This window comes from Boleophthalmus pectinirostris, unplaced genomic scaffold (genome assembly GCF_026225935.1).
Source record: "Boleophthalmus pectinirostris isolate CB_2022bp ecotype Guang Dong unplaced genomic scaffold, ASM2622593v1 HiC_scaffold_1, whole genome shotgun sequence".
NCBI lineage: Eukaryota > Metazoa > Chordata > Actinopteri > Gobiiformes > Gobiidae > Boleophthalmus > Boleophthalmus pectinirostris.
The window spans coordinates 3,714,598-3,735,151 of record NW_026570970.1 but is presented as its reverse complement, the minus strand read 5'-3'; the positions used below and the strand labels follow the sequence as shown (position 1 = coordinate 3,735,151).

Here is a 20,554-nt window from a genome sequence, read left to right as displayed (position 1 = left end):
GTTTAGACCTGGTTTAGTCCTGGTTTAGACCTGGTTTAGTCCTGGTTTAGACCTGGTTTAGACCTGGTTTAGTCCTAGTTTAGACCTGGTTTAGACCTGGTTTGGACCTGGTTTGGACCTGGACCTGGTTTAGACCTGGTTTAGACCTGGTTTAGACCTGGTTTTAGACCTGGTTTAGACCTGGTTTAGACCTGGTTTAGACCTGGTTTTAGACCTGGTTTTAGACCTGGTTTAGACCTGGTTTAGACCTGGTTTAGACCTGGTTTAGACCTGGTTTAGACCTGGTTTAGACCTGGTTTAGACCTGGTTTAGACCTGGTTTAGACCTGGTTTTAGACCTGGTTTAGACCTGGTTTAGACCTGGTTTAGACCTGGTTTAGACCTGGTTTTAGACCTGGTTTAGACCTGGTTTAGACCTGGTTTTAGACCTGGTTTAGACCTGGTTTAGACCTGGTTTAGACCTGGTTTTAGACCTGGTTTTAGACCTGGTTTAGACCTGGTTTTTAGACCTGGTTTAGACCTGGTTTAGACCTGGTTTTAGACCTGGTTTAGACCTGGTTTAGACCTGGTTTTAGACCTGGTTTAGACCTGGTTTTAGACCTGGTTTAGACCTGGTTTAGACCTGGTTTTAGACCTGGTTTAGACCTGGTTTAGACCTGGTTTTAGACCTGGTTTAGACCTGGTTTAGACCTGGTTTTAGACCTGGTTTAGACCTGGTTTTAGACCTGGTTTAGACCTGGTTTAGACCTGGTTTTAGACCTGGTTTAGACCTGGTTTTAGACCTGGTTTAGACCTGGTTTTAGACCTGGTTTAGACCTGGTTTAGACCTGGTTTTAGACCTGGTTTAGACCTGGTTTAGACCTGGTTTAGACCTGGTTTAGACCTGGTTTTAGACCTGGTTTAGACCTGGTTTTAGACCTGGTTTAGACCTGGTTTAGACCTGGTTTAGACCTGGTTTTAGACCTGGTTTAGACCTGGTTTTAGACCTGGTTTAGACCTGGTTTTAGACCTGGTTTAGACCTGGTTTAGACCTGGTTTAGACCTGGTTTAGACCTAGACCTGGTTTAGACCTGGTTTTAGACCTGGTTTAGACCTGGTTTTAGACCTGGTTTAGACCTGGTTTAGACCTGGTTTTAGACCTGGTTTAGACCTGGTTTAGACCTGGTTTAGACCTGGTGGTTTAGACCTGGTTTTAGACCTGGTTTAGACCTGGTTTTAGACCTGGTTTAGACCTGGTTTAGACCTGGTTTTAGACCTGGTTTAGACCTGGTTTAGACCTGGTTTAGACCTGGACCTTTTAGACCTGGTTTTAGACCTGGTTTAGACCTGGTTTAGACCTGGTTTAGACCTGGTTTAGACCTGGTTTTAGACCTGGTTTTAGACCTGGTTTAGACCTGGTTTAGACCTGGTTTAGACCTGGTTTAGACCTGGTTTTAGACCTGGTTTTAGACCTGGTTTAGACCTGGTTTTAGACCTGGTTTAGACCTGGTTTAGACCTGGTTTAGACCTGGTTTAGACCTGGTTTAGACCTGGTTTTAGACCTGGTTTAGACCTGGTTTAGACCTGTTTAGACCTGGTTTAGACCTGGTTTAGACCTGGTTTAGACCTGGTTTAGACCTGGTTTTAGACCTGGTTTAGACCTGGTTTAGACCTGGTTTAGACCTGGTTTAGACCTGGTTTTAGACCTGGTTTAGACCTGGTTTTAGACCTGGTTTAGACCTGGTTTAGACCTTTAGACCTGGTTTTAGACCTGGTTTTAGACCTGGTTTAGACCTGGTTTTAGACCTGGTTTAGACCTGGTTTAGACCTGGTTTAGACCTGGTTTTAGACCTGGTTTAGACCTGGTTTAGACCTGGTTTAGACCTGGTTTAGACCTGGTTTAGACCTGGTTTAGACCTGGTTTAGACCTGGTTTTAGACCTGGTTTAGACCTGGTTTAGACCTGGTTTAGACCTGGTTTAGTGTCCGGCTATGGGTGGAATTACCGAAAAAAAAGGGGGATTTAGCCCAAACTGTAAAAACAGTTAAATCCCTCTGTGTAATCCATTTATTTCAACAAAGTAACTGTAATCCAATTCACACTCACTGAAACAGTAACTGTAACTGAATACTTTTACTCATCATTTGTACTCTGATTACTCTGGTACATGTAATCTGTTACTCCACAACACTGTTTGTTGATCAGTTTAACATTGGTGCTGCTCAGTTGTCGTAACGTGTGTAATGTAATGTGATGTTATCGGGCTGCGTTGGCTTCCGTTGCGTCTCTCCTCCACACACAGTGTTTACTTTCACTTTGCAGTTGAGTGCGTAAGTTCTCTCATGAATTTCTGCTCATATCGTAGTTTTGTTTTTATTCATCTCTGTAGGAATGGGAAGTGAGAAGACGAGGTGTTTCCCCTAACGTCCAGATTATATGTTGTGGTGAAAATTTGAATTCGCTCTTTTGTTCACGCACTTCGCAGCTGAAAGGTACGTGGCTTTATTTTTTCTTCTGATCGTGAATACTTTTAAACATGTTCCTTTTTTCGTGCCGGAAGTTCGATCTAACGTTTCCAGAAATAATCCAAAAGTAATTTCATTTGGATTTTAGGTTTATTTTTTTTAGTTTGGAGCTAAATGTGGCTACGAGCTAAAACTGTGAAACGGTGTCCAAAAACTACTCGAGTACGAAACACGTTACCCCAGATAAGAAAAAGTACAAAGAAATGTCCTGAGAAAGTAAAAACAAGTAAGAGTAAAATGTGTTTTGGAAGTAATAGTGTGAAATGAACAGTTTGGACATAATTTAACGTTTAATTTGAAATATTTGGAAGCACAAAACATGAAATAATTCAAATTAAACTCTGATATTTTGAGATTATAGCCACAAAAATCAGATAAAATAAGTTACATTCGAAGAAACGCTGCAGGAACCACAAATATTCAAAGTATTTCAGAAGTACAGGTTTTTGGGAGTAACTTTAGACCAGAGGCGGGGACCTGCGAGTCGTGACTTGGACTCGAGTCAGACTTGAGTCACTGTTTGTAGGACGTGAGACTCGACTTGATAAAATAATGGACTAAGACCTGGGACTCGACTCGGACTTGAGAAGCTCTTTTAAATCTGAATTCTTTCTGTTCTGAGTGTAATTATTTACTTGAAGATCTTGTCAAGACATTTAAAAAGAAAAAAAAAGTAACTAAATTAATTTCTACAACTTATTTACTCTATAAATACTGTAAATATAAATATACTATGATTTTTTTTAAAGTACAATATATCTTTAAATTGATATAAATTGCAAAAATCTAAACGAAATTTGGTGCTTTTTTGGTTTAAAGACTTGAAATGACTTCAAGCTCAAAGCAGGCGACTTGGACTTGACTTGGACTTGACTTGGACTTGGACTTGCCTGTATTTGTCTTGGGACTTGACTCAGACTTGAGGTCAAAGACTTGAGAAACTCTTTTAAATCTGAATTCTTTCTATTTTGACCGTAATGATTCACTTTAAGATTTTGTCAAGACGTTTAAAAAGGAAAAAAAAAACTAAATTAATTTCTACAACTCTTATTTACTCTATAAATACTGTAAATATAAATATACTATGATTTTTTTAAGTACAATTTATCTTAAAATTCATATAAATTGCAAAAATCTAAGTTATATTTGGTACTTTTTTGGTTTAAAGACTTGAAATGACTTGAAGCTCAAAGCAGACGACTTGGACTTGACTGTATTTGACTTGGACTTGAGGCATTTTTAAATCTCAATTCTTTCTTTTTGAACCTCAGTGATTCACTCTAAGATCTTCTAAAGACGTTTAAAAAGGAAAAAAAAGAAAACTAAATAAATTTCTACAACTTATTTACTCTGTGAAAAATCATGTATAAATATATTATTTACTAATAAACCAGAACTAAACCAGGACTAAACCAGGACTAAACCAGGACTAAACCAGGACTAAACCAGGACTAAACCAGGACTAAACCAGGACTAAACCAGGATTAAACCAGGACTAAACCAGGACTAAACCAGGACTAAACCAGGACTAAACCAGGACTAAACCAGGACTAAACCAGGACTAAACCAGGACTAAACCAGGACTAAACCAGGTCTAAACCAGGACTAAACCTAAACCAGGACTAAACCTAAACCAGGAAACCAGGACTAAACCAGGACTAAACCAGGTCTAAACCAGGGGACTAAACCAGGACTAAACCAGGAACTAAACCAGGACTCTAAACCAGGACTAAACCAGGACTAAACCAGGACTAAACCAGGACTAAACCAGGACTACCAGGACTAAACCAGGACTAAACCAGGACTAAACCAGGACTAAACCAGGACTAAACCAGGACTAAACCAGGAACTAAACCAGGACTAAACCAGGACTAAACCAGGACTCTAAACCAGGACTAAACCAGGACTAAAACCAGGACTAAACCAGGACTAAACCAGGACTAAACCAGGTCTAAACCAGGACTAAACCAGGACTAAACCAGGTCTAAACCAGGACTAAACCAGGACTAAAACCAGGTCTAAACCAGGACTAAACCAGGACTAAACCAGGACTAAACCAGGATTAAACCAGGACTAAACCAGGACTAAACCAGGACTAAACCAGGACTAAACCAGGATCTAAACCAGGACTAAACCAGGACTAAACCAGGACTAAACCAGGTCTAAACCAGGATTAAACCAGGACTAAACCAGGACTAAACCAGGACTAAACCAGGCCTCGATCAGGTTTTTTTTCTGTATTTATTTTCACAGCTGCTCTCACCACACGAGCTGCTGCCTTTTCTTTTTTTCTTTTCTTAAATTGTGTTTAAACTGTGGGGTCGAGTACTAACGTGTTCTGGAACTATTTTCTGAATTCCAAAAAAATGAAAGAGAAACTGTTCCAGAACACAAGTCCTCAAAGATAATACTCTGAATATTCTCCGTACATGTACTCAGTTACTTCCCAGCGCTGCAAATAAAAAAATAAACTGTATTTTTTCTTAATTAGTAGAAGTTTAATGCAAAGTTCTGATGTAGATGGTCAAACTCTTTTTTTAAAACGCTGCTGCATCTGCTCTAAGTGTTTTTTGGGGACCCATATTTTAAAAGTCACAAACCTTCGCGACATTATTCATAACTGACAAAATAAAGGTGGATTTGAGCATTATTGAACATTTATTTATGTATTTATTGAACAGGGACATATTCATGAACATGTACAAGGCTGCAGTGTAAATGTGACAGATTAAAGCAGGAACGTTCATTTTTCATTACATCTGTCGTCCCTCGGCAGGAAACACCGCAAATTTAACGAAGAAAAAAACAGCAAAAACAAGTGACAGTTCTAAACTAAAAGTGTCCACGGGTCTGGTTTTCCTTTAGCCGCAGTTTCAAGTGGGATGTGAAAGTGTCCAGTGTCGGAGTTTCACTTATTGATCAGGGGCCGGTTAAGCAGAAGTAAACAACAAGGCCAAAAATTCAAGTGAATTCATCTGATATAAAAATGTATTGAACAGATACATATGTACTCTAGTTTATCAAACTGTTGACCTTTTTTCTGGACCATTTTTGGTTCTAAAGTTCCATCTGTTTTAAACAGACCATGAATGAAACATGGAACAAAAATTTTTTTCCCAAATTTCAAAGACCTGAAAATCATGTAAATAAATGTTTGTATTTCATCATATCTTGTGTTATTCCATCTTTGAACTGTTGATGAAGGGACAGGATTTAAAAAAAAAAAAAAGTATTTAAAATGATAAAAATGTTCTTGGAAGGACTGACATATTTTATAGAAATAGTTTCTTTCATTTTGAAGTAATATTAAAGTTTTCAGAAAAAGGCGTCTTGTCGTCTCCGGGTGGAGAGTCTCTGCCTCAAGTGGAGGAGTTCAAGTATCTCTGGGTTTTGTTCTGGAGTGAGGGGAGGAAGGAGCGTGAGATTGACAGGTGGACAGGTGCAGCGTGAGATTGACAGGTGGACAGGTGCAGTGTCTGCAGTGATGCGGTCGCTGTATCGGACCTTTGTGGTGAAGAGGAGCTGAGTCGAAAGGTGAAGCTCTTGATTTACCGTCAGTCTTCGTTCCTCCTCTCACCTCTGGTCATGACTCTGGGTAGTGACCGAAAGGACGAGATCGACGATACAAGCGACAGAAATGAGTTTCCTCCGCAGGGCGTCTGGGCGTCTCCCTTAGAGACAGAGTGAGGAGCTCAGTCACACGGGAGGAGCTCGGAGTAGAGCCGCTGCTCCTCCACGTGGAGAGGAGCAGCTGAGGCTCGGGCATCTGTTCTGATGCCTCCTGGACGTGTCCCTCAGGAGGTGTTCATGTCCCACCAGGAGGAGGCCCCGGGTAAGACCCAGGACACACTGGAGGGACTATGTCTCTGGACTGGCCTGGGAACACCTCGGGGTCCCCATCTCCTTGACATGATCCTTTTTTTTTTTTTGCCTCCCTTATTTTTGTCATATTCTTACTGGTCTCTCGGCTCTGCTAAACATGAGCAGGTGCACACTAAAAAGTATTGTCTACAGAAGTAAAATCATATATACTACAAAAAAAAACACCCAAAAAACCAAAACAAAACATGGATAAATTAATGTCCTTGTTCTATTGAAATGGACTCTTCTTCTGATTCCAGCTCCTACAACATGGACCCACCTGGACCTGGCCCCGGGTCTAAACCCAGACCTGAACCTGCTCCCAGTTCTGTGTCTCTGAAAAGTGACCAGTCTAAAAAGTTTCCTCCTGACTTTGGAGAAGCTCCTCCCGAAGACCAGAGGTGAGACATTTGAACAGGTCTTTTCACACACACGCGGAGACCAAACTGAGTAGAGCTGTTCCTGTAGGACGCCTCAGTCAGATCTTCTTTGTCATGGTTATGTGGTGATGATCTAAAGCTGGTCCTTGCACAGTGCTGTGTGTTCAAAAAGTCTGGGAGGTTTTTGTTTTCACACCAATCACACATTTCATTCTGTAAATTAATCAAATCAGGGCTGTTCCAATTTAAGGCTATAGTGAACACACCCGGCTGCATACATGGCCACATGAAAACAGAACATGTTTTCTCTTCCTGGCAATGTTTTTAAAAAGCCAATACAATTGGTCAAATTTTTGACCTTATATGGGAAAGTATCTATTATTAATTCTATTATTGTTCCTCAATTTATATATCTATTTATGTCATTACCATCTCCTTCACAAAACTTCTTTAAAACCTATGAACAGAAGATCTTTGACTTTGTTTGGCAAACCAGAGAAGATTCAGAGAGGGGTTTTGTACAATGATTATAACTGTGGGGGTTTTAAACTGCTTAATTTAGAAGCTTTATGTTTCTCTCTAAAAGCATCAATGGTTCAAAAACTTTATTTAAATACAGAGTGGTACACGAGTATTTTGTTGGACAAAAAACACTTACTATGGCAGCAAAAACTGTATCCCTTTTTACAACTGATGCCCTCCCACTTCCTATATGTAGATAATTTGATTGGAAATAGATGTAGCTTTATAAAAGAATGTCTGCATGCATGGTGGCGCTTCCAATTCATAAACCAGAAAAAAGAGACGACATCCTACAACAGATCATATGGTACAATTCAAATATTGTGATAGATAGAAACCTTTCTTTTGGAAAGAAATGTTTGAAAAATGAAAAAGGTAAGATCATGAAATATGAAGAATTTACAAATGTATATGGTAACGTTTGTTCGAGTTACTCGTATAATCAAATAATTACAGCTCTGGGAAGGAAATGGAAGCAACAAATAAATCAAGGGTTTTATAAACTTTCAGTGTGTAAACCATCAACAAAAAAATCTATTTGGATGAAAGGAATAAAAATAAACCAACAAATAAATAAATTATATTTATCATATAACTTATTAAAGACAATTCCTTACAATACATTTAGAAAATGGGAGGACATAATTGACTGCCCTTTACCATGGGAGTGGATTTTTAAATTAATTTACAATACCAATATTGATGTACAAAATAGATTTTTTCAAATCAAAATAATATACATTTTCTGCTGCTACAAAAATGTTAAAATTTGGAAAATATAGATATATGATACTGATGAATGCAGTTTTTAGAGTCGACTGAACATCTGTTTTGGTTATATATATATATATATATATATATATATATATATATATATATATATATTTATTCTGCCATATTCGTATCTCTTTTTGGAGTGAGGCAGAGAAGATGTGTTTAGAGTTGGGTTTGGTTTTCAAGTTGGACTTAGCCTCTGCCTTACTAGGAGATTTTGAAAATAGAAGTGATCCTGTCAATTTAATTATAACCCTAGGAAAACGTTTTATTTTTAAAAGCAAAAAAACAATTCTCACTTAATATTAATTATTTAAAAAAATATATTTATCAGTACTTAACCTGGGAAGGTTACACAACTGAAACAGACAAAGAGAAAAAAAAAAGTATAAAAAGAGATGGGAAGTTCTTAAATACCTGGGAGAAAATTAGTATGTGATATATTTGCTAATATATCTTATAAAACTGATGTCGGTCATAAAGATTTAAAGTAGGGATCTATATAATATTCATATATCTACTATTGGGGACTACTGACACTACTACTACTACTACTACTACTACTACTGCTACTACTACTACTACTACTACTACTATACTACTACTACTACTACTACTACTACTACTACTACTACTACTACTATACTGTCACTACTACTACTGCTACTACTACCAATGATAATGATAATAATAATAATGAAATATTATTGTTGTAATTATTGTAATTAATAGTAGAGATAATAATAGGTATTATGGATGTAATAATAATTAATAATAATAAAAATAGTAATAGTGATGAAAGGTAGTGGAAATAGTAGTAGGAATAATAGTGATAATAATAACAGTAATAATAATTAATAAAAAGAAATGCCTTTAGGGTTATGTTTTTTGAGATTGTGACATATGGTGAAAGATGATGAGGGGAACTGATGATGGTGAAAATAAATATTAGTTTGAGTATAGGGACTAATACATTTAAAAAATTATAATTAAAAAAAAAAAAAAAAAAAAAAAAAAAGGGAAGGAAGAGAGACAAAAGGAACTTCAATTATAAATTGGCCGCAGTGTATCAGTGTTCGGGAGCCTAGCGGTGTATTTATGTTGCACTATCGCATTTATATTGTTTTGACTTTGTGTCGTGTGGGCGGTTGGGGGGAAATGGGGGGGCTTTTTTGTATTGTTGTGGTGTTGTGGTTGTTGCTTTATGTTTTTGTTTTTATGTTGAATATTGCAATTGTTAAACGTTGATGTTTGTTTGTTGTTTTTTTTTTAATGTTATGTTCTGCTGTCTTTAATAAAAAAAAAAAAATAATAATATTTAAAAAAAAAAAAAAAAGCCAATACATTACATTACAACTTTACATACTGTTCTATTAATGTTTTTCAAAATCCCAGCAATGTATTACTGTATTACATAATGTTTATTCAATTTTTTATTTTTTATTTTTTGCTGAAGAGGACAGGTTTTTGAAGGTGACTGGGAGGAAATCACTAAACCCAATCTGGCAACACTGGATGGGCACGAGGAGATTGTGAGGTAACACACAGATGTTCTGCCTCTGTGAAACTGTTTTTGTATTTTGTACTTATTCTCTGTGTCACCTGCCTAGAGAAGAAAGATGGAAGTGATCTTTTTTTGCTATAATCTGACATATTTACACTGTAATTACAGATTTTCATGAATATGCACTGTCCCTATCAAATAAATAAATAAATAAATAAACAAATAAAATAAAAGCTCAAGTGCTGGAAAAGCCCCGTGTCCGTCTCGTGTACTGTCAGGCTTTCATGACAAACCCGATGAATAAATCCACTGTGTGAGCTCTGTGGTGGAGATGCTGGTGAGTCTCAGGTTTAGTGCTGTGTAGGACCACTGCTCTTATGGAAACACTGAGCTGACTTTAGAACCTGTTTTACTCTTGTCTCCTGTCTTATTGTGTTCTTTTATGGACCACAAGTCTGGAATAAATAAATGATGATGCGTTTATTGTTGGACAGGGAGCCAGGCCCAGACGAGCAGCTGGACGCCATATTCAAGGTGAAACAGCAGCTGCAGAAGCTCCACAGGCTCCTGGCCTCAGATTACCCAGAATGCTCCGAGAGTGAGGAGGAGGAGAGCAGAGAGGTTCTGAACATCACCCTGGACTTCCTGAAGAGGATGGACCAGGAACATCTGGCCCAGCGTCTGTTCAAAAGTAAAAACCTCCAGATGCCCTCCCATCCTCCTGTATCCCTGTGTGTCAGATGCCCTCCCGTCCTCCTGTATCCCTGTGTGTCAGATGCCCTCCCATCCTCCTGTATCCCTGTGTGTCAGATGCCCTCCCGTCCTCCTGTATCCCTGTGTGTCAGATGCCCTCCCGTCCTCCTGTATCCCTGTGTGTCAGATGCCCTCCCGTCCTCCTGTATCCCTGTGTGTCAGATGCCCTCCCGTCCTCCTGTATCCCTGTGTGTCAGATGCCCTCCCGTCCTCCTGTATCCCTGTGTGTCAGATGCCCTCCCGTCCTCCTGTATCCCTGTGTGTCAGATGCCCTCCCGTCCTCCTGTATCCCTGTGTGTCAGATTTCCTCCCGTATGAAATATGTGACATGTTTCACATTCTAACTCTTGTGTGTTGTTTAAAGGGAGTAAAGTTGGATTCAGAGATAAACTGAAGTGTGATCTGCAGCAGAGGTTCAGTCGTGTGTTTGAGGGCGTGGCTAAAGCAGGAGACTCCACCCCCCTGACCCAGATCTACACAGAGCTCTACATCACAGAGGGCGGAGCCTCAGAGGTCAACCAGGAACATGAGGTCAGACACATTGAGAGGGTGACCAGGAGACTGACGGCTCCAGAGACCATCACATGTGAAGAGCTCTTTAAACCCCGCCCACATTCACCACAACCAATCAGGACAGTGCTGACGAAGGGCGTGGCCGGCGTGGGGAAAACAGTGCTGACTCAGAAGTTCGGTCTGGACTGGGCTGAAGGTCGGGCCCACCAGGACCTCCAGCTGCTGTTCCCCTTCACTTTCAGAGATCTGAACGTGCTCAGAGACTCACAGTTCAGCCTGGTGGAGCTGCTGCACCACTTCTTCAGTCCATCCAAAGATCTCTGCAGCTTCCAACAGCTCCAGGTGCTCTTCATCTTTGACGGTCTGGACGAGTGCAGACTTCCTCTGGACTTCAGCCGAACCCGGGTCCTGACCGACCCCACAGAGTCCACCTCAGTGCACGTGCTGCTGGTGAACCTCATCAGGGGGAACCTGCTTCCCTCCGCTCTCCTCTGGATAACCACGCGCCCCGCCGCGGCCAATCAGATCCCTACTGAGTGCGTCTCCATGGTGACAGAGGTGCGAGGGTTCACCGACCCGCAGAAGGAGCAGTACTTCAGGAAGAGGTTCAGAGACCAGGCCACGGTCGTCATCTCCCACATCAAGAGCGTCCGCAGCCTCCACATCATGAGCCACCTGCCGATCTTCTGCTGGATCCTCTCCACAGTTCTACAGAAGCTTCTGGAACAAACGGAGGAACCAGAGCTGCCCCGGACTCTCACACAGATGTACGTCCACTTCCTGGTGGTGCAGGCCAAAGTCCAGAACATCAAGTATCACCAGGGATCAGGGGAGGACCTTCACTGGACTCCAGAGATCAGGGAGATGGTGAAGTCTCTGGGAAAACTGGCCTTTGAGCAGCTGCAGAAAGGAAACCTGATCTTCTACGAGAGTGACCTGAGCGAGTGTGGGCTGGACGCTGCAGCGGCCTCAGTGTACTCCGGAGTGTTCACACAGATCTTTAGAGAGGAGCCAGGCCTGTACCAGGACAAGGTCTACTGCTTCATCCATCTGAGTGTGCAGGAGTTTCTGGCAGCTCTTCACGTCCATCAGACCTTCTACAGCTCTGGAGTGAACCTGTTGGAGACACCACACTCCTCTGAGAGAACAAAGTCTGGGTTCAAACGTAAAAGACAAAGAAAATGCACTTTGACGCAAGAAATCTCAGAGACACCAGACTCTGAGGAGTCTGAGGACTATTCAGACACAGAGATCTCCTCTGTCCCCTCCATGACACTAGACCCTGAGACCTTCTACCGCTCTGCTGTGGACCAGACCTTACAGAGTCCAAACGGACACCTGGATCTGTTCCTGCGCTTCCTCCTGGGGCTGTCTCTGCCAAACAATCAGAACCTGCTGCAGGGTCTGCTGACTCACACAGGAAGTGACTGGACCAATCAGGAGACAGTAAAGTTCATCAAACAGAAGCTGGATGAAGAGGGTCTGTCTGCAGAGAGAAGCCTGAACCTGTTCCACTGTCTGAACGAGCTCAACGATGGCAGTCTGGTGAAGCAGATACAGAAGAACATGAGAAGATACCTCTCTGATAGAACCATGTCTCCTGCTGAGTGGTCTGCTCTGTCCTTCGTCTTACTGTCCTCAGACTCAGACCTGGAGGAGTTTGACCTGAGAAAATATCAGGCCTCAGAGACAGCTCTCCTGGGTCTGCTGCCGGTGGTCAGAGCCTCCACCAAAGCCCTGTGAGTCCAGACTGTATTTAAACTCTTGTGTGGAGGTTCTAGTCTCTTGTGTGGAGGTTCTAGTCTCTAATGTCCCTCTCTGTCCTCAGTCTTTGTGGCTGTGGTCTGTCTCCTCACAGCTGTGCTCCTCTGGCCTCAGTCCTCAGCTCCTCCAGTCTCACACATCTGGATCTCACTAACAACGACCTCCAGGACTCAGGAGTGGAGCTGCTGTGTTCTGGACTGAAGAGCGCCCCCTGCAGACTGGAGACGCTCAGGTGAGACGCTCCCATGATGCACTCTGCCCCCTTGTGTCCACATGAGTGTAATGCTGTGTCTTTAGGCTGTCTGGATGTCTGGTCTCAGAGAGGGGCGGGGCTGCTCTGGCCTCAGCTCTGAGCTCCGCCCCCTCCCACCTCAGAGAGTTCGATCTGAGCTACAACCATCCTAGGACCCTCCACTGAGCTCCTGACCGCTCTACAGGACCAGCGCCCCCTGCTGTCTGTCAGGTGAGACTGCACTCTGCTGTCTGTCCATTAGTGTTGTAGCACTAATCAAGACCAAGACCTGTCCAAAACCAGGGCAAGATCAAGACTTTTAAAAGGCCAAGACCGAGATCACAGCCCATTGAGACCAAATGAGTCCATCTTTGTGATTTTCTACATTTATTTGTATTATCTCCGGAAACACTCCCCTTTATCACACCCTCACCCACAAGTTGAGAAGAACTTCTTTAAGCCAACTTCCTCTGGCGCTTCAAAGTGAAGAAAGTGGGCAAGGATGCAACAATATTCGATATAATATCGACTTGTACAATACTGGTATCCAGATTCAATACACACGTTTGTTCGATACACTCATGTCGCTTCCATACACGCATGTCCCCCAGGTCTCTGTGTGTCATTTGTGTTGATCAGTGTTTGTCCAGTTCTGTTTCGTCCTCCTCAGATGCAGAAACAGAAAACAGCTCCATAGAGACTTACAGCTGAAATACTCTAACAGAGGAGGGTTTGATGACAAAGATCATTAGTATCATTATTATAGTGTACTCATTTTACTCATTTGCAGAAAAAATATATTTTTTTCTTCATGCCTTAAAGCAGGAGTGTCAAACTCATTTTGGTCCGGGGGCCGTATCCAACCTACTTTGATCTCAAAGGGGCCGGATCAGAAAACTCATGTCATATATACCCCAAAAATAACAATAACTTCAAATATTTGTGCAGAGAAACACAAATCTATTACAGAAATCTTTTTTAATTGATGAACTCTTTTTTATTATGATATTATGAACAACCTGAAACTTTAAGAAAAATTCAATTTCAACACAAATGTTTTAACATGAACTTGTTTGTAAACAGGAATAAGTCAGTTTTTGTTGTAAAATCCTGCACTCGGCTCCACTTTTCTCATGTTGGACATTTTTCTGATGAGGGTGTCACGGTCAACAGTCAAAACGATCGTCCTTTAAGAGCGTTTGGAAAGAGACAAGTCTTCATTTGTGCTGCTCTGGGGGGAGGGGCCACGTACAGAGACGCTGGAGACGCCACTATGCTGAGCGGTGCAGAAAATTACCAATATTTTAATAGAAAATATAATTAAAATATTTTAGTAGAAAATCACCCAAGGGCCACATTAAAGGTCTTGGAGGGCCGGATCTGGCCCCCGGGCCTTATGTCTGACACCTGTGCCTTAAAGGGATAGTTTGAGTTTTTTGACATGACTCTGTATGTCATCCCCATGAGCAGTGTGGTGCATCCACATTGACTTACCCCCGAACGTGTCCGGTGAACCGAGATCCTGGCCGGTTTTGGTGCTGACGAAAGTCGTCCGACAAGTTGTGCTGGGGACATTATAATAAAGCATTTTTCTTCTCAAAACAACATGTGTTCATAAGAGTGATACATTTGCATCACAAAACCAAACTATCCCTTTAACATATCGAAATCAAATCAAAATCATGACCCGTGTATTGAACGGCATATAGAATCATGGGAAAACTGTATCGTTGCATCTCTAGTAGGAAGCAGTTTTCTGTGCTCCTAACTGGAGTTACATTCTCTAATCTGCAATGATTATATCAGCGTCTACTTTTACTTTTTACTTCTACTTTTTAACCCAACGTTTACTAAACCAAACACACACTGAAACAAACACAAACGGATCTGTGCACTTTTGTGTGTCATATGCCGCAGCCATATGTCGCAGTAGACATGCCCGAGCTGGTTGTGTAAAAAGTCATTATCTCTTCAATAATCCATTGGAGAAGCTCAGTGAGGTTTTGGAACACAGACAAAGGTTTATTCTTGTTACAGTAGATATGGACAGAGCCTAGTCCTGCTCTGGTCAGAGACTAACAGCCTTTAGGCGTCTTCCCCAAGTCCCCTTTTCCTCCCCTCTAGAGCATCTGAGCTCTGAGAAACAAAGGCTTTCCTGGGGGTGGGGACAGTGTTTGCTGAAGCTTTACACATGTTAATAAATGGTCTGGGTCTCAGGTAGAAATCACACTCATTTACACAGATTATGATAGAAACATTTTCTTCACAATATAAATTTCCATCAGTCACATAAGTTTGGATTAGTTTGTGCTTTGCATTTTGTCTTGCGCTTCTAATCAGCCCCTGCTCAAAACCAGTAAAAGTTTATTGCTGACCGCAGCAGCTGTAAAGAAGTACAATCACACTTGTCCAGTGTCAGATCTCGAGTCCGAGACCAGACAAAGACTGGTCTTGATACCACCCCCACCCACTGCCCTCTGCTGTCTGTCAGGTGAGACCGCAATTGTGTTAGTCCTGATCTGGTCTCTGGTCCTGGTCTGGTCTGGTCTCTGGTCTGGTCTGGTCTCTGGTTCTGGTCCTGGTGTGGTCTCTGGTTCTGGTGTGGTCTTGGTGTGGTCCTGGTCTAAACGGCACTTGTGTGTTTCAGGTTGGATCCTGCTGGAGAGCGCTGGATGGTCCCAGGTTTGAGGAAGTGTGAGTTTGTTTTGTTTCCTTCACACAGTAAAGTCCAGACAACAGCTCAGGTCATTCACTCAGGTCCACCCAGTTTTCCTTCATTGGACCAGTTTGGTGAAGTTTATAATTTCACTGGGACATGAGCCGCAGACGTGACATGTAGAGGCGATTCCATAATTGTGACCTAGTGCAGTCAGATCCCAAAGCTGCCGCCAGGTGAGGCCATTCAGAGTTTCAGCCAAAGCCAGCTAACAGTTTTGTAGGCCAAATCGTGAGGTGAGGCCTTACCCTTCCCACTGGCCACTGATGTGCACAGATGAAGCGCACGTAGGACACTATCAGCTGTAGTGTTTGCTGAGTAGAAACCAGGTTGAGGTGAGGCATATATATGGCACAGTTATTTGTGCACGTCCTTAATGATGATCAGCTTTTACACACTTGTTAACCTGGCACCTCCCCTGCGCTTTCATCACAGCTTTGTGAGCATGTAACGATCACATAAATAAAGCAGGTGAAGAGCATGGAGCTTTATGCACAGCATCTTATGGCACTCCATTGGCACAAGAGGCTGCATAGTCGCTTCTCGTGTGCATACTTTAAAATGAATGGCTTTTACATCACAGCACATGTGGGAAGATCACATATGTGGCATCAAGGGGTTGACAATTTGGAATAATAACAGAAATGGTGTTGCAACAACGCCACCCCAAATCTAGTTTGGGGAAATAGAATCTAAGTATAAGGCACACAGGTAAGCATATCAAATGAGAGACCCAGGGCCCATCATTTACTGGGAATTTATTTTACATTTTTAAAGGAAACACGTTTTTTATTTCAATAATGATAGCTACAACATAAAAGTCCTGGATCCAATCACTCACTTGTTTAGTTCATTATAAAACAGTTACCCACGTTTCGCAGTTGGGCACCCAGTCTCCGTGTGGGAGAAACTACTCAAGGCGCAATGATACAGCCAAGCAGAGAAACTACGAAAAACTGAATTGTGTGACAATTTGGACATTTTTGTGAATGGACAGGAGCAGGAGACATTCATTACCTGTCGCCAAAGACCAGGGCACATGAGAACACACTGTGAAGCTCAGCCTGCGAGAGAAAAGCAGTGCCGGGCTCACAGTCAGAAAGAGGCACTAAAAAGATCAGTGATTTAGGAATTTGGATATTTTCATGAATAAGGGCTAAAGGACTGGAATTATACCTGGTCATGGAGGACATAGCGACTTACACAGGGACCCAGAAATGCGTGTGGACAAAAGGGGGAACAACGAGAAAGGAAGCGCTTATAAAAGTTTATAAAGAGGCAGCTGCAGAGCTGCTTCTAGTCGTACACGCACTTTAAGATATGGACTTTTACGCACTTGTTAACCTGGCATCTCCACTGTGCTTTGACTGCAGGGAGGTCAGGCGTATGCGGCCCCTCTCATGTCAACAGAGCAGCGTGCGTAAAGCTCTGTGCTCTCACCAGAGGCAGCCGCATGGGGAGCAGCTCCTCCTACAAATAAACAGCTGACCAACCGAGCACTATAGCCCGTACCGGGACAGAAAGACTGTCTGCAGACAGAATAAGGAAAGCTGGCTGGGCAGTGAATCAATTGAATTATGTGCCCAGAGGCCCACTGCCTCCACTGCCAGGAAGGCAGGAAGCTTTTATGAGGCTTTCTGCTTCCCTGTTTACCTCATCAGTCATTTGATGCAAGAAACTTTCACAGGATCATGAGATACTTTTTACAGCATCACCTGATAGTTTCTCAGGATCACGTGATAATTTCTCTGGATTCTTTTTATTTAAACCCTCACCCCACAGCCCCTGTGGGGCTCCGTAGTAAATGTCACGTGAAGTGTGAAGTACTTTTATGTACTATTTATGACAAGTGCCCTTTACTAAACATTTAGAACAAAATAATGAGATGAAGTATTTGTGTTTCAGACACCTGTGACGTCTCTCTGGACCCAAACTCAGCTCACAGACGTCTGCTTCTGTCTGAGGACCATAGGACTGTGACCCGTGTGGAGGAGGAGCAGGAGTATCCAGATCATAACGACAGGTTCACAAACTGGCCTCAGGTCCTGAGCTGCACTGAACTGAGGGGGCGCTGTTACTGGGAGGTGGACTGGAGCGGGAGGGTTGATGTAGCACTGAGTTACAGCAAGATCAGACGGAGCGAAGGGGGTCTGGAGAGTGCGTTTGGGAACAATGATCAGTCCTGGAGTTTGTGGATCTCTGATGACGGAGAATATTTCGTCTGGCACAACAGTGACACAACACGACTCCATCTCTCACGTCACTCAGAGAGAGAGGGCGTGTCCTCTGGTAAAGGAGGTGTGGCCTGTGGTAAAGGGGACGTGTCCTCGGGCAGAGTGGGCGTGTTCCTGGACTCTGAGGCTGGAGCTTTGTCCTTCTTTGAGGTCTCCTCTGATGGAGAACTGTTCCACATCTGGACCTTCTCCTCGTTCTTCTCTGAGCCTCTGTTTACAGGGTTTGGACTATTGGATGAAGGTTCCTCTGTGACTCTGGTGAAAGAGACGATACTCCCACGATGAGGACACAACAATGAGAACAAAAGACAAAGAGCAGGTCTGACAGTGACTTACTGTCATGGTTCATGTTTTGTTTTGCATAATCCTTGTGTCTTGTTCCTTTAGTTGATGTCCTTGGTGTTTTCATTTGCCCTTTGTCGTGTCTGCTTGTGTTTTGGAGTTGTCCTTCCTGTGTGTTGATGGTTTGTTGTGCCTTCATGTGTTTCTCCTGTGTCTTCCTCTGGACTTTCATTTGTGGCTCTAATGTCCGTATCAATGTTGGATTTTTGGCAATTCTTTGTTATATTAAAGACCGTTAAGAGCAGCCATGCATTTTTGCTCTTCACTCTGTTTCACCATGAAAGACACATACATACACACATACAGCTCCTTTAAAGGCCGCACACTTTTTATCTCCACACTCATGATAGAATAAATACTAAAAGATCACACGACAGACAGCAAGTTGTGGGTGGATATTTCTTATTCTGTAAAGCACTTTTACTTGTACTTTTACTATACAAATAAACTTGCCTCGCTGACAACATGATAAAAACTTTATGAGTGTTGTAAATCATAGTTACCTAATGTAATTGTAGTTCTTTGAGTATGTGTGTACGACTGCGCCGTGTCACATGACCAAATCAAATGTAATAAACATCAACGCTTCTACAAATATAAAGTCACAGGTTTTAAAACGTGAATAAAAAAGGCTGAGTGAATCTTCTGTTACTGAGTTATTTAGGCTGAGATTAGCCCAAATAAATTAAATAAATTCACAGGTTGAAACATTTTAGGATGATCGGATAATTGTATTCCCAATCCCCTTCTTTAAAAGATTCTGCTGCGTTTGTCCTGATTTAAATAAACTGATCTGATAATCTGCAGCAGTGTGGCTAAAACAACAAAATATTAATGTTTTTATTGTATTAAAATGCATTTCACTGCTTAAATAAAGTTTGTAAAAATTGAGGTTGGTGTGCACTGTGGGCAATTTGCAGCTCCGAGGCGGCCCGGGATCCACAGGTGCATCCTGGGTAAAAGAGCCACATCACAACTCACAGAGGTCAGACCCAGACCCACACTCACAGAGGTCACAGAATACACACCTCCTACAGCGCCTGGAAGTGTCTGAAAACTCCACAAATAAAAACTTTGACCAACCCTCAAATGAGAAAGCACAGAAACTCGGCACTTTTTAATGAACTTTATTGACACATTTTGGTGCCTTGTTTAAATTTTTTTAAATCCAAATTTTCTTTTTAAACTTTGAACCGATGAATATTTGTGTCTGAAATAAAGAATGAATCAAATCAAATAAATAAAAACAACAGATGAAGCCACGTCTGAGGGAAAGATGCAGTCCCGTTACGCACCAGCAGATGGCAGTGTCACCACACATTCGCACTGTTTTCACTCGACACCTGCACGATTTTCTCAGCAGCACCACGTGGATCTCACTGGAACGTAGGTCTAAATTAAAGTTAGATCCAGACCCACAGAGGTCAGACCCAGACCGCACTCACAGAGGTGAACATTTTGGATGTTTGGTGTGGACTTTTATTGGCAGAATAACGTGTATCTGATGTGTTTCGTGCTAAATCTGTGTCCACGTATCGCTCCCTTGCTCCTTTTGCTCTCCAGGGGAGGTGTTAGGTTTATCTAAACATTATAAACAAGAAGAAAGACAAGAGATTAATTCAGTTTTACTCATGAGGAGAACGGGCAGAGAGTGGGCATCAAAACCAACAGTCTCCACACGTTCTGATGACTCAAGGCCTGTTCTCCTCTTTTTATTTCATTAGGAGGCCCTAGTTACAGAATGATAATTCTCAAGGGGAAGGGGAAACCAGCAAAGACATAATAAGAAACTGGTGCAGCTAAGCATAGTATAAACACATAAAACATGATTAACAATCAGGAGGTGCCTTAGGTCAGACACCATCATAACTCTTCATGTGTGACAGTGGGAGTTGGCTTCATGTGAGGAATCATCTGGAGGTTCACTAGAGCGATAGGACACTGCACACAGTTGTCAAACACACAGAGGTTATTCAACAAGTGACAAGTGATTGGTACATTATAAATCAAAGAATTGTAGTACATAAATGGTTAACTCATAGGCCTAGAATATCACACAAGTATTTAGCAAATATGGGATAATAAAATTATTCTGACAGGAGGGCATCTGAATCTTTCACACGGGCTCATATTTTGACCATTCAGATCACCACATGTGCACTTCTAGTGTAAGTGCATTAACACGGCCACTCCACACACACATCATAGGCAGACTTAAAAATATAATGATTAAACTCTTGAAACAGCAAGAAAACAATTTGTTTTTTTTACTGCAAAGATGTGCTACCAAAATATTATGAAATATTATTAAATGAAAAGATGAATCGTTGTTGTCACTTTTACTTTTGTGTTTATTTCTTAAACCTTGTTTAAGTCTTTGCTGCGTGGAGCGTCCCCCTCCCTCTGTCCCACGTGTCTCGGTCAAACCCACTGATTATCGGCTCATGTTTAGGGAA

The 20,554-nt window shown here is 42.0% G+C and overlaps 2 protein-coding genes across 2 annotated transcripts; both read left to right on the top strand.

Annotated features, from left to right (window-relative positions):
• The first annotated feature begins 2,273 nt into the window (after positions 1-2,273).
• On the top strand, positions 2,274-18,573 carry LOC129408693 (NACHT, LRR and PYD domains-containing protein 3-like). The gene is made up of 8 exons (XM_055152969.1): positions 2,274-2,470; positions 6,625-6,765; positions 9,497-9,577; positions 10,039-10,235; positions 10,662-12,549; positions 12,639-12,806; positions 12,872-13,037; positions 15,454-18,573. Exons 2-7 carry the CDS (start codon positions 6,635-6,637, stop codon positions 12,990-12,992), a joined length of 2,586 nt encoding a protein of 861 aa, XP_055008944.1. The 5' UTR covers positions 2,274-2,470; positions 6,625-6,634; the 3' UTR covers positions 12,993-13,037; positions 15,454-18,573.
• On the top strand, positions 15,456-18,573 carry LOC129408709 (stonustoxin subunit alpha-like). Its single transcript, XM_055153065.1, has 2 exons — positions 15,456-15,500; positions 17,428-18,573. Exons 1-2 carry the CDS (start codon positions 15,479-15,481, stop codon positions 18,039-18,041), a joined length of 636 nt encoding a protein of 211 aa, XP_055009040.1. The 5' UTR covers positions 15,456-15,478; the 3' UTR covers positions 18,042-18,573.
• Positions 18,574-20,554: the final 1,981 nt, after the last annotated feature.